This window comes from Onychomys torridus, chromosome 8 (assembly GCF_903995425.1).
Source record: "Onychomys torridus chromosome 8, mOncTor1.1, whole genome shotgun sequence".
Classification (NCBI taxonomy): Eukaryota; Metazoa; Chordata; class Mammalia; order Rodentia; family Cricetidae; genus Onychomys; species Onychomys torridus.
The window spans coordinates 50,822,662-50,834,987 of NC_050450.1; the positions used below are offsets into that span (position 1 = coordinate 50,822,662).

General features: G+C 49.6%; 1 protein-coding gene, 1 long non-coding RNA gene and 4 other non-coding genes across 6 annotated transcripts in view; 4 read left to right on the top strand and 2 right to left on the bottom strand.

Moving 5' to 3' along the window:
- The first annotated feature begins 3,041 nt into the window (after window positions 1–3,041).
- Window positions 3,042–5,164, top strand: LOC118590098. The gene is made up of 5 exons (XR_004945708.1): window positions 3,042–3,161; window positions 3,371–3,411; window positions 3,891–3,939; window positions 4,691–4,778; window positions 4,975–5,164. It is a non-coding gene; the product is annotated as an uncharacterized LOC118590098 (long non-coding RNA).
- LOC118590518 lies at window positions 3,220–3,293 on the top strand. The gene has a single exon (XR_004945808.1). It is a non-coding gene; the product is annotated as a small nucleolar RNA SNORD49 (small nucleolar RNA).
- LOC118590517 lies at window positions 3,744–3,814 on the top strand. Its single transcript, XR_004945807.1, has one exon. It is a non-coding gene; the product is annotated as a small nucleolar RNA SNORD49 (small nucleolar RNA).
- On the bottom strand, window positions 4,496–4,567 carry Trnat-agu. Its single transcript has one exon. It is a non-coding gene; the product is annotated as a tRNA-Thr (tRNA).
- LOC118590535 lies at window positions 4,835–4,906 on the top strand. Its single transcript, XR_004945824.1, has one exon. It is a non-coding gene; the product is annotated as a small nucleolar RNA SNORD65 (small nucleolar RNA).
- An 82-nt stretch (window positions 5,165–5,246) lies between the features above and the next one.
- Lrrc75a (leucine rich repeat containing 75A) overlaps window positions 5,247–12,326 on the bottom strand; it is a 45,197-nt gene continuing 38,117 nt past the window's right edge. The window contains exons 3-4 of the mRNA XM_036197953.1: window positions 10,590–10,705; window positions 5,247–6,691 (exon numbers count right to left, since the gene is read on the bottom strand). Of these exons, the coding sequence (XP_036053846.1) occupies window positions 6,160–6,691; window positions 10,590–10,705 (648 nt within the window). The 3' untranslated portion in view covers window positions 5,247–6,159. The remainder of the gene's footprint in view (window positions 6,692–10,589; window positions 10,706–12,326) is intronic.

The window sequence follows — 12,326 nt, forward strand, 5'->3', positions numbered from 1 at the left end:
CCACTGAGGCTTTGGTAATGGTCACGCCCACAAGGCGGGGCAGAGGAGGAAGCGGAAGACGAAGGATCAGGAAGTACTCACTCTCTTGGTTCCCGGACTCTGGACGCTGGAGGTAGACCGAGCAGAGTTCTCCAGAGAACAACGCCGGATTGTGCTATACCCTTGCCAGACCCTGTAACCTACCCCCTCATTTGTAAGTACCCCCACAAAATAAACCTCCCTTTTAACTACGTGGAGTGGCCTTAATAATTTCACCAAATATAGAAGTATTATTTAAACGAAGTTATGGGGACCTTGCATCTGGTAATATTTGCACGTGTCTCTAAGTGCTGAGAAACCCTCACTGGCTGGCCACAACTCAGTTCCGTCACTGTCCTCTTTCATGTGGCAGGCTGAGGGTTGGGTACAAATGAAACCACTTTCTCACATCTAGGATGACCGAGGCTCCATTTAGCCCTGGATTATTGCTTTTACACCCACCTGGGCTTCAGTTTCCCACTTCTACTTCCCATTCTTTTTTTTTTATTGTTCATTTTTATTTTACGTGAATTGATGTTTTGCTTGCATGTATGTCTGTGTGAGGGTGCCAGATGCCCTGGAACTGGAATTACAGACAGTTGTGAGCTGCCATGTGGATGCTGGGAATTGAACCTGGGTCCTCTGAAAGAACAGCCAGTGCTCTCAACCACTGAGCCATCTCTCCAGCCCCCTGCCATCTCTCTAGCCCCCTCCTCCCTATTCTTTGTAGGAAAGCCAGAAAGGCCTTCTTGGGACATAAGACAAGCAAGTTACCTCTGAACTCTGAAGGCCTGAGAGCAGTATTCTCAGCCTTGCATGTTTTTGCCCATGATTCCCAGATCCCCCCACCCTGTACACCTTTTGCTTTCAGGCAAGTTTGATGAAAAGTCCTTAGTTTCTCTCTTTCTCTGTTTTTTTTTTTTTTTTCTGAGACAGGGTCTCTCTGTGTAATTTTGGTGCCTGTCTTGGATCTCGCTCTGTAGCCCAGGCTGGCCTCGAACTCACAGAGATCCATCTGCCTGGCTCTGCCTCCTGAGTGCTGGGATCAAAGGTGTGCACCACCACTGCCTGGCCAGTACTTTCTCTTAATTATTCATGAAGTCTGAAGGGCCTCATATTTGACTTTTCAATTTGGCCTTTGCTAGATGTTTCTGTGACTTGAACTCCCAGAAAGAAGAGAGCAAGAGGGGAGCTGCACCTGTATTAAAGATTCCAGGCCAAATGACTTGTTTGAAATTGTCTTTCAAACCACAGCCAAATTACCTTGGGCTATTTTGGTTAGAACCCCCTGCCCCCTCTTTCCCTGTGTCTGACTTAACATTCTTGTGAACTATCAAAACCTTACACTTCTATTCTTAGCTATTCCACAAATCGACAAGCTAAGAAGGTCACTGGATAGCACCTGAAATCTACAGCAGAGATCTCCCCTCTTTGCTGTAACTTGCCAACTGTGCTCCCTTTCAAATGACTCTCCTTGTTCTGTAACTACAAACACTTCCAAAATGGAACACGGTATTTGGGGAAACCTGAATTTGTGTTCCTGGCCATGGTCACTCACATTTGGCTCCAAAATAAACGATCTTATTCCCTTTAAGGTGAGTGGACACTTCCCTCCCTCCATTAAAATCCTAGGTTTATTCCCTGGACCACCTGGATTGCTGTCTCCTGACTACCTGGCAGTTCTCTGTTAAAATGAGTCAGTTCCTCAGTACATTTGCATATGAAGTGTATGCAAGCACAGATGTGTGTTGCTGGATGGAACCTAGCATCTCATATATAATAGCTCTGTAAGACTTTGTGCTGAGATATTCTGAGACAGGATTTCATTCTGTAGGCCAGGTTGGTCTTGAACTCACAAGAATCTTACTCTAGCCTCCTGAGTGCTAAGATTACAGGCTCATGTGTCACAGGCTGGCCTCAAACTCTCTGTATAGCTGAAGAAAGACCTTGAACTTCTGATTCTCCTGACTCCACATCCCCAGACTTGGGAGTTTGCCACAATACCCAGTTTATGAGATGCTGGGGATGGAATTAAGAACTTCATGTTTGCTATGTCCCCAACCCTTAAGAGACACCCGAACATGTTCACATACTGATGGGATAGCATCAGCAGTTTTCTGTTGCCCATGAGATAAACCTCATGCAAAAGTCAGAAGCGGAAAGGGGTGGGGACAATGAAAACAGATCGAACAGGAACTTCTCTTAGCTGTATAATTAATTCTCTAAGGAATGTGATGAGGGCTGACTGCATAGGGTCTTGAGAAGTTCCGTGGATATGTTCAAATAGCAATGGGGCGAAGAACGGCCCGAATCGTTAAGCAGCAGCTACTGTTTCTTATTGTCTCTGAATGCAGTTTCGGGTGGTAGCTCAGGCGAGCCTCAGAGGAGCCAATGTCTTACCCTCCCAGGTCCTGAGGATTAAACGCATGCTTATGCAAGCCTCCACTAGCCAGCTAGATTACTTTGGCCCTTTTCTTTCTTTTTTTTTTTTGTTTTTGTTTTTCGAGACAGGGTTTCTCTGTGTAGCTTTGGTGCCTGTTCTGGAACTCACTTGGTAGCCCAGGCTGGCCTCGAACTCACAGACCCACCTGCCTCAGCCTCTCGAGTGCTGGGATTAAAGGTGTGTGCCACCACCGCCCGCTTTTCTTTTTATTTTGAGACAGGGCTCAGGCGAGGCTCGAATTCCTAAGTTCCAGACTCCTAAGCAGTTGTGATGTCAGGCTTGCGCTGTCAGATTTAACTCCATGTTTTCAAACTCCACACGAGCTTACAAAGGCCAGAGACTTCCCCAAGACGACCGTGCCAAAAGACCGCAGTGGCCGACGTTAAAAGCAAAAACGAAAGACGCCGAAGCCTTCGCGCAGGCGCGCTGGCACTCGCTCCCGCTCTCCGCTACCCAGAATTCCCGGGGCGGTGGAGACCACTCGCTCCAGCGAGCGGGGGAGTCCCGGGAGTTCCCGTGAGCCTTTGCCACTCCCGCCCTCCCTCGCGTGGGAAGTGGTCTATCCCGAGCCCTTAAGAGAGGGGCGCACCGGCGCCGCAGTCTCTCTCCGCGGACGCCATGTGGTCTTCGGTGTTTGCTTCCCGTAGCTGGTCCTGGCGCCGGGGCCTAGCGCAGCGGAGCCGGTGCGATGCCGAGCCGGGTAGGTGGGGGTCTGCACCCCGGGGCTCCGCGCCTGGGCGGGCGGGCGGGCTGGCGACTGCTCTGATGAGACGACTAGTAATAGGAAGTGCCGTCCGAGGCGATAACTGACGACCTCCCTTCTTAGCTGACCGCAGTCGCTCAAGCCTCGGCGATGGACCGCACGGGTGTTGGAGCGGTCTCTACACTCTTATCCTTTTAACCTTTCAGAACTGGCCGGACGTCGAGGCGGAGCAGGACCCCACCAAGAGGTAAGTTTCTGGAGCCATCGACGTGTGGCTGACGTTGTAGTTTGCGCTACCAGGGGTGTTCCCGCCACAGCTTTTTGCAGAAGCATACTTGCTTGGCTCGATCTCTCCGGGCGCTGCATGGCTCAGCTGCTAAGAGGCCTCTTACTATAGTGCAGTATTTCGGGTAGCGTGGTTCATAACCACCTGAACTCTAGCGCCAGGGAATCCAATGTGTTGTGGTCTCGGCCACACCGTCCCCGTGCACCCCACCCACGGGCACACGCGTAGTTGAAAATGGGTCTCCAGTTAGCGGCCATAAGCAAGGGTTGCAGTGGGACAGTGGAAGGCTTGACTGCTGTGATGAGATCACTAATAGGAAGTGCCGTCAGAGGCGATAACTGACGATAAGTGTTCCTGGCTGATGCAGTCCAGCCCTCACCAGTTGCTGCTGTTTAGGATTAACTCGGTCTGGACAGTAACAACTGCTGTGTTCTATCTAGGTCGGAAATTTAGGGTGGAGGACTGCCAGCAGCCGTGGCCTCCCATGAGGTAAGCTTTTGTTTGTCTTGATTGTGGTTGGGCCAGACCTTGTCAATTTGATTTGGTTATGATAATGGTAATGCACGTGCATCAGTCCAGCCCGACTTGGAATGCTTGCACTCAATCCTGGTTGTAGTTGGGGGTGGAGACTAAATTTAACAGGGTGCTGGGCATAGGTCTCAACTACAGAGGCATCCTTTTTTTTGAGCTGAGGATCGAACCCAGGGCCTTGCGCTTGCTAGGCAAGCCCTCTACCACTAAGCTAAACCTCCAACCCCAGAGGCATCTTTTATGTGTATCTGTTGTCCATGGCGGCAAGAAAGGGGCACGAGACTTAGAGTGGTTGTCAGCCACTATGAGAGTGCTGGGAATCAAATCTGGGCCCATGGAAGAGCAACCACCAGTGCTCTTAAAATCCTAAGTCATTTTCCCAGTCCTTTAAGTCTTAAATTTCCTCTTATGTGGCCAGCTCGTTTTCTGCCATTTGTGTCCCATGGATTGAACCCAGCTGGGCTGGTTTTGCAGAAGCCCTCTCAATGGTGGTTGATTGCATTTTATTTTATTTTTTGGAGCTGAGGATCGAACCCAGAGCCTTTTGCTTACTAGGCAAGCGCTCTACCACTGAGCTAATCCCCAACCCAAGATTGCATTTTAATAACTTGAAATATACCTTTTGTAAGGTCTTTGCTCTTGTTAGGCTGTGTTTAAAACTAGGTTTCAGTGGGGCTGCTGTTAGATATAACTCATGTTGTTTTTGCAGTCCGTCTTAGGGGTGTCCACTTCCTCAAGTTTTGAGAACTGAGTGCTGGAATGCAGCCTGTGTTGGCAGCCACAGTGAAGGAGAGGAGGTAAGTTTGATCTGTACAGTGATTGCCTCAAGCTAGGTGTCATCTGAAAGGATATCAGATGATGAGATCACCAAAAATAGCTGGAATTACCGGCAGATTGGTAGTGGTGAGCCTATGGTTTTCTGAAGATACCTTTCAGTGTTCTGAATGCCATTGGTTGGAACAAGTGTGATTCTGAAATCTAGTCCCTCTGCAGGCTGTCTCCAGAGGAGTCTCCAGCAGCAGTACCACCACCAACTCTGGATTGGGATTCTGAAAGCAGCCTCTTTTATGAAAACAGTCCAAGCATGTGTCTGCTGACTCTGTTCTGTCTGGTCAGGCACATTCGGTGATCATCCTGCCCCATGGGAGCTTTTACACATCTTAATAAAATGTTTGTGCACAAAGTTGGTTGTCACTGTATTGAATGAATTAATTCACAAGCCAATGTGTGTGTGTGTGCGCAGTTACCATTAACAAGCACCATAATAAAGCAGGGTCTTGTGTATTTGAAGAGTAAATAGTCAGTGTTGAGCAGCCCAGCTTTAGCACTGTAAACTTCTGGTCAGTCTAAGCTGTTTTCACAGCCTAAGACTTGGGCAAAGATTCCAAAGCATTTAAGGCATCCACACTTGTCCTGTCCCTTGGCTGTATTTATGCAGTACCATGTAAGGCCCCTATCTTGCCCAGATCCTATGAGCCAGTTTGCTTACCTGGCCTGTAACGCTTTCCTTCCCTTAACTTGGATAGTCACTTAGTTCAGAACGGTTCCCAGTTTCCTTGGGTTTGGAGTGTAGGAACTGCTCACTGGGGGTTAGGAGCATTATGGAAAAAAGTGTAGAAGGCCCCAGTTTTCCTTCTACCTGGGGCTTAACTAGTCCTGGAGCCTTCTGATAAAAAAGTGCTTTGAAAAGCCATTCCAAGGACTAGGTTCTGAAAGTTAGCTGGTAGGAAAAAAATGTGCTGGTTGAGGGGTAAGGGAACTAGGCATGTGCTGCCTTTCACAGTAAAATCCTCCAGTTGAGGGAGGTCTGCTGCTTCAACTGGATTTCCTATACTTAATGCTCAGGACCACACACCACCTCCAGGAGGCCCCTGGAAGACCTCCAAGGGTCTTAGTAGATGCCACCTTTCCTTAGCTGTAAGGCGGCTCAACTGTACTGGTGGGAGAATGCTTGCTCCATCCAGCCCCACAAGTCTGGGAGGACGGGCTAAGTGGAGGCATCCCAGAGCCCCTAGAGCAAGGGATGACTTCTCAGTGGCAGGTACTGGGAGTTGGGGACAAAGTTAGTACTCTGATAGCCTGGTGTCTGGGTGGTAGGTGGGTTGTTCAGACATCTACTTGATGGGAGGAGCCCCTAACCCACCTTAGCCATCCTGACAAGTTCTCCCTACTTCCTAGTCATGTCTGAGTCACAGTCTCCCTGCTCTCCTGGTCTTCAGTAAGTGTCACAGGGCTTCCTCCAGGGTCCTGCTGACTTGGACCTTCCCTGGCCTCTTCCCCAGTACCCGGCCCCTCCCCTAGCTCCAGGATGGTTGGTAGGTGCCCCTGTTTTGGAGATCGCTTGCGCAGGCTGAGCAGGAAGGGCTGGGGTAAAGAGAAGATGTCCACATTGTTGCCCAGGTCAATCCATGTGACATTGGGGAACTTGCTGGGGTCCTTCAGGGTGTCAGTGAGGTCCCTCAGCAGAGCTCTGGTCAATCGGTTGCCATTGAGGGCTAGTGTGGTAAGGCGAGGCAGGGTACTGAGCGCTGGTAGTAGCTGCAGGACCATGTCGTCCGTGAGGCCTGTGAAGCCCAGCTCCACACTGTCCACTTGCTCTCCACAGCGCTGAAGATAGCTGGTCACCCGCTCAAGGTCACGTGAGGTCAGTGGAATGCCTGACAGATCTACCATGTTGTCTGGAGGATTCCCAGCCAGAAGGGCCTTGAGACTGAAGGGAAGAAGGAATAAGCGGGCTTTTAGTGAGGGCACTAGTGGTTATCACCACAGAACCAGCCTCTGCTTAACTCTGATCTGGGACCTCATTTCTTCTATCCCTTGCCAGGATGGGTAGACTAGGGAGTCCGCAGCATCTGCTTCAAAGCTCAGCAGAGTGGGCAGAGCATGAGGTTTGAGGCGGCCACCCAGGTAGCTCTCCAAGCCAGGATTCTGTACGATGCCTGCAGTTTCCTCTTAACTCCTGTTTCCTACCCTGTGCTAGTCTCTAGCTAGTTCATAACGGTCGGTGCCTCAGGTGCTTGCCTAAAAGAAAACAGAGCTACCATTATTACTGTAGGGCTATGGGGAACACTAAACACTCCGCGTTGCAACAGTGCCTCCTATAGGCAGATGAGTGAATGCTGTCATTGTTAGTCACTTGGGCTGAGCTTTCACAATTGAGTGGCAGCTGACCTGCCTCCAAGGGTCGAGGGCAGCAGGCTGGTGGAGGCTTGATGCTTTCAACTACCTTGCCATCTGCTGCCCCTTGCCTGGTTCTGTGGCCCAGACCACTTGGCTTGGTAAGTGTGCCCCCAACTCCCATTGGTGAGATGCCCATTCTCTGAGTTTTCAAATACCTGAAGCAAGCCCTGACCCTCCTACCCTGGGAATGGCTTAACTTGCTGCAAGATAGATGTCTATGCCGGCAGCTCAAGGGTCACAGCCTCACCATAGCAGCTACCCTGGGGCCCTCTTGAAGCTGGGAGATTAACTCATTTTGTTCCTTGGATTTGAAGGTAAAACTCTCCAAAGCATGAGATTTAACTGCTTAGAATACTGCCTGGAATTTGTCGGTTGTGACTTTAGTGTTGGGTTCTATATCAATGTCTTTAATGAAGCCAACCCAGCATCCTGAAGATGGCTGACAGTCTATACCCTGGAGTCAGGTAGGTATGGGTTTGACTCTATCTCCACCGCTTACCAATTTCAAGATCTTGGCCAAACGGCAAAAATCTTCTACCCCACTCACTCTAGTATTTGTTATGGCCCTCCTATGTGCCCGGCAATGTCCTAGGCTGGTGTCACAATGGTGAAAAGAGTGGACAAGAGCCTTGTTTTCCTTCTATCATAGGGACACAGGGGACAAATGACAATGACAAGTAGCTTTGGGGTTGTGGCTGTGGACTCTGAGGAGTAACATATAACCTGATATAAAGAAAGAGCACACTTGGGCCATTAGAAGAGCTGGCAAGAGTTCCAACCCAAGCAGTGTCAAGTGGGAAGTCCTGAAGCTGTCAAGTTTGTGAGTGCTCGTGTGTGTGTGTGTGTGTGTGTGTGTGTGTGTGTGTGTGTGTGTGTGTATGTGTGTATGCGCACGCGCCACCAGCCAGAAGGTCATTGTAGCCCAGGTGAGGTAGCCTAGAGGAGTGAAGCCGGATAGGAGGAACAGGCTGACCACAGTGCCTGTTTCAATTTCATTCAAGTGTGAAGAGAAGCCACCCGAGAGGAATGGTGGGTTTCATTCATACAGTTCCCAAATGGAGAATGGGCGGAGCCTCTTGTGTGTGGGCACTGGCAGACAGAAGACCAAGCTGGCCATGGTTGCCACATACTTGTTATTCTAGCACTTGGAAAGAAGCAGAGGCAGGGGGCATTGTGAGTTTTAAGCTAGCCTGGGTGAGACTCTAAAAATATCTCAGAAAGCTGGGCATGGTGGTACACACGCCTTTAATCCCACTACTAGGGAGGCAGAGGCAGGTGGATCTCTTATGAATTGGAGGCCTGTCTGGTTTGCACAGTGAGTTCCAGGCCAGCCAAGGCTACATAGCAAAGAGCTAGTCTCAAAAGAACAAAGCCAGGCATAGTAGTGCATGCCTTGAATTCTAGCACTTGGGAGACAAATGGATCTCTGAGATCAAGGCCAGACTGGTCTACATAGTGAGTTCAAGGACAGCAGAGCTACATAGTGAGACCCTGTCTCAAAATAAACAAAGAAAACCCAAAAAACAAACAAAACAAAAACCCTCAAACACCCCCCCCCCCCCCCCCAAAAACCCCAAGCCAATAAAAAAATTAGGTAGGGAGAATTGGAGAGGTGGCTTAGCAGTTAAGAACACATACTGCTCTTGGAGAGGATCTGAGTTTGGTTCCCAGTACCCTGTCAGGCAGCTCACAACTGCTTGTAACTCCAGCTCCAGGGGAGTTGCAAATATCACTACAGACACACAGACACACACATGCACGTACGCACGCATGCATGCGCACACACGTAATTTTTTTGAGATAGGGTTTCTTCGTGTAGCTTTGGAGCCTATCTTGGAACTTGCTCTGTAGACCAGGCTGGCCTCGAACTCACAGAGATCCGCCTGCCTCTGTCTCCCAAGTGCTGGGATTAAAGGCGTGAGCCACCACTGCCGGCTTGTAATTATTTTTAATATTATTTAATGTGTATGGCATTTGCCTACACATATGTTTGTGTACTATGCGCGTGTCTGTTGCCTGAGGAGGCCAGAATGGCGTTGGATCCCCTGGAGTTACAGATGGTTGTGAGCCTTTGTGGGTGCTCGTAATCTGAACCCCAATGATCTGCAAGAGCTGCCAGCACTCTAACTCGCTGAGCCATCTCTCCAGCCCCATGATGTTTGGTTTGACTTGTCCACCTGAAACAGTCTGGAAACACCTGGGCAGAGAGCCTCCATCATTGTCTAGATCAGGCTGACCTGTGGGGGAACCATCTGGATGACTGTGTGACATGGGAAGACTCAGTCTAAAGCTAGGCAGCACTGTTCCCGGGGCCAGGACTGTTGGAGTGGAGAAAGCTGAGGGTTACGCATGCATTCATTTCCTCTCCGCTTTGGACTGTGGATGTGACTAGTGGCTTCAATCTCCTGCCATCCTGACTCTCCCACAATGATGGACTGCAATCTGAAACTGTAAATCAAATAAACCCTTCCCCCCTTAAAGTTGCTCTTGTCAGGGTGGTTTTTCGAGACAGGGTTTCTCTGTGTAACAGCCCTGGCTGTCCTGGATCTCGCTCTGTACTCCAGGCTGGCTTCAAGCTCACAGAGATCCACTTGTTTCTACCTCCCCAGTGCTGGGATTAAAGGCCTGTGCCACCGCTGCCCTGTCTGTCAGGGTATTTTATCAAAGCAACAGGAAATGAAACTAAGAGAGAACGGGGGGGGGGGGGGGGGGGGGACTGTCTTGTCCTTTTCCAGGCCACCGAGAGCCACCAGGATGATCTGGGCACAGAACCAGGGCGCTGCCAGTTTTGAGTAGGCCAGCCACTCACCTGTGTCACCTGTAAAAAGCAGGGGTGCTTCCTCTTCCAGGAAGCCTGCCTTTCAGCCTGGGCTCACCTGCTTCCCACCACAAGACCTGTTCTGTGTATTCTGTCTCAAGCCCTCTATCTCTAGGTCTTCCGGACTGTAAAACTCTGGAGGGTCTTCACTGCTGCATGGCTGAGACAAGGCTAGACTCTAGATCCCCTGGAAGGACATCCCAGAGAACTTTCTGGAAGTAGGTTATGATGGCCAGAACTTGAAGCAGTCTTCTTGCCTCAGCCTCCAAAGTTCAGGGCTGCAGAGGTGAGGTACACTACCATGCCTGGCTTCCATCTCACAATACTAGGAACACCAGGAACTAGAAATGCCTTGTGTCCCACCCCCACCTGTCCATCTGTGGGCCGTGCTCCCCAGATCCTACCCCAGGGATTTCCTTCTCAGCATCTCTCAAGTACCTGGAATAACCAGGTTACTTTTCTGGTCTTTAAATCCAGCATGATTTTACCTCCTTCAAGCAGAATTTACTGACATCCTCTCTGGCTCAGGTCTTCCCCAAAGCACAGTGCCCCAGGAAGGGTATCAGTCAGCAGGGCTGGGGTTGGGCATACTACAGGGTCTGCCACTCACCAGGCCTGTGGCTTCCTCTTCACCAGCCCTCGATGCCTCCTCCACTGTGAATGAGGGCTAAGGTGGTAGGTCAGCTGCCGGCACAGCTTTTCCATGGCACCCAGGGCATCACCTTCCTGCAGAGGCAATCACAGACACAGGTCTGTGAGGCGGCCCTGGAGGACTTGGAGGGGCCCTGATCCCCACTCTAGACTACCCTGCTCTCTGGGAGCTTAGCATAAGAGAAGCCTGCTTTGCTGGCCCCAGGGAGTGCTTTTGGCAGGAGCAGCAGTTACAAACTTTCTCTCTCTGTGTCTCTGTCTCTCTCTCTTTCTGTGTGTGTGTGTGTGTTTGTTTTGCTGGAAATCGAACCCAGGGCCTCAAACATGTTAAGCAAGTGCTCTACTACTGAGCTACTCTCTGAGTTTGCCTTGTGAATTAGTTGCCATCGCTGCAAAAACAGACATTTATATAAAAAGTTTGGATTGCAGGTGGTCTGACCATGACTGGCAGGAACAGACCTGTTGCGCTGGACATTTTATGGCTTCTGCCAACTTGCAGTATCCAGAGTCATTCTGTTCCTTCACACAACATGTCTTTGAGTGCTTACTAAGAGGCAGGGCTATCTATGGTCATAAACAGAGGTTCCTGGATTTCACATAATAAAACAACTTATTTTTACATATGTCTTTCCCCAAAGTGGGGGAAAATAGACATCTGCGATGGCCAAGTCTTTCCCAGTGCAATTTGCCCACCTACAATGTCTGCTTCATTAGCATTTAAAAATATTATTTCATGTGTATGGATGTTTTGTTTGTATGTATGACTGCACCATATGCATGCAGTACCCACAGAGGCCAGAAAGGGGCATCAGAGTCCCTGGAACTGGAGTTAGAGATGGTTGTTAACTACTATGTGGGTTCTGGGAATCGAACCAGGGTACTCTTCAAGAGCAGTCAATGCTCTTAATTGCTGAGCCATCTCTCCAGCATCTTTCATCAACATTCTCAGAGTCTGTGACCCTGAGAATCATGGGCTGAACTGTGTCCCTTCAACAATTATATATTATTCCCATTTATCTTTTTCCTTCCTTCCTTCCTTCCTTCCTTCCTTCCTTCCTTCCTTCCTTCCTTCCTAACCCTTCCTTCCTTCCTTCCTTCCTTTCTTTTTTGAGACATGGTTTCCCTGTGTAGGCCAGTGTGTCCTGGAACTCACCCTGTAGACCAGGCTGGCCTCTAACTAATAGATCTGCTTGCCTCTGCCTCCCGAGGGCTGGGATTAAAGGTATGTTTAATCCCTTCTGTCTGGCTCTACATTGATCTCCTAAGGCTCAATTCCCCAGAATGTGGCTGCATTCAAAGACAGGACATTTAAAGGTAATTAAAGTAAAAATGAGGCCATATGAGTGGGCTTTAATCAATATAGCTTGTGTGTTTAGAAGTGATTAGGGCACGGACATGTCCAGAGGACAGATCCATGTAAGCATGCAGGGGAAAAAAATCCTTTACAAAAGGTTAGAAGAGGCCGCATCTTGGCCTCCTGACCTCTACAACAGGGAGGACATTAATTTCTGTCATTTAAGTCACTGGACTATACACTGGGTTAACTGCAGTGGAAAGATTTAATAGAGAGACACCAACTCCATCTCAAGGAGAGTCAATTCAACACAGCCCCTGTGCCAGATCTGAGCTGGGTGGAGAAGTGTGAATCCCAACCCAGGAATGGGCAAGTGTGCTTCTGCCAGAAGCCCCAGAGCCG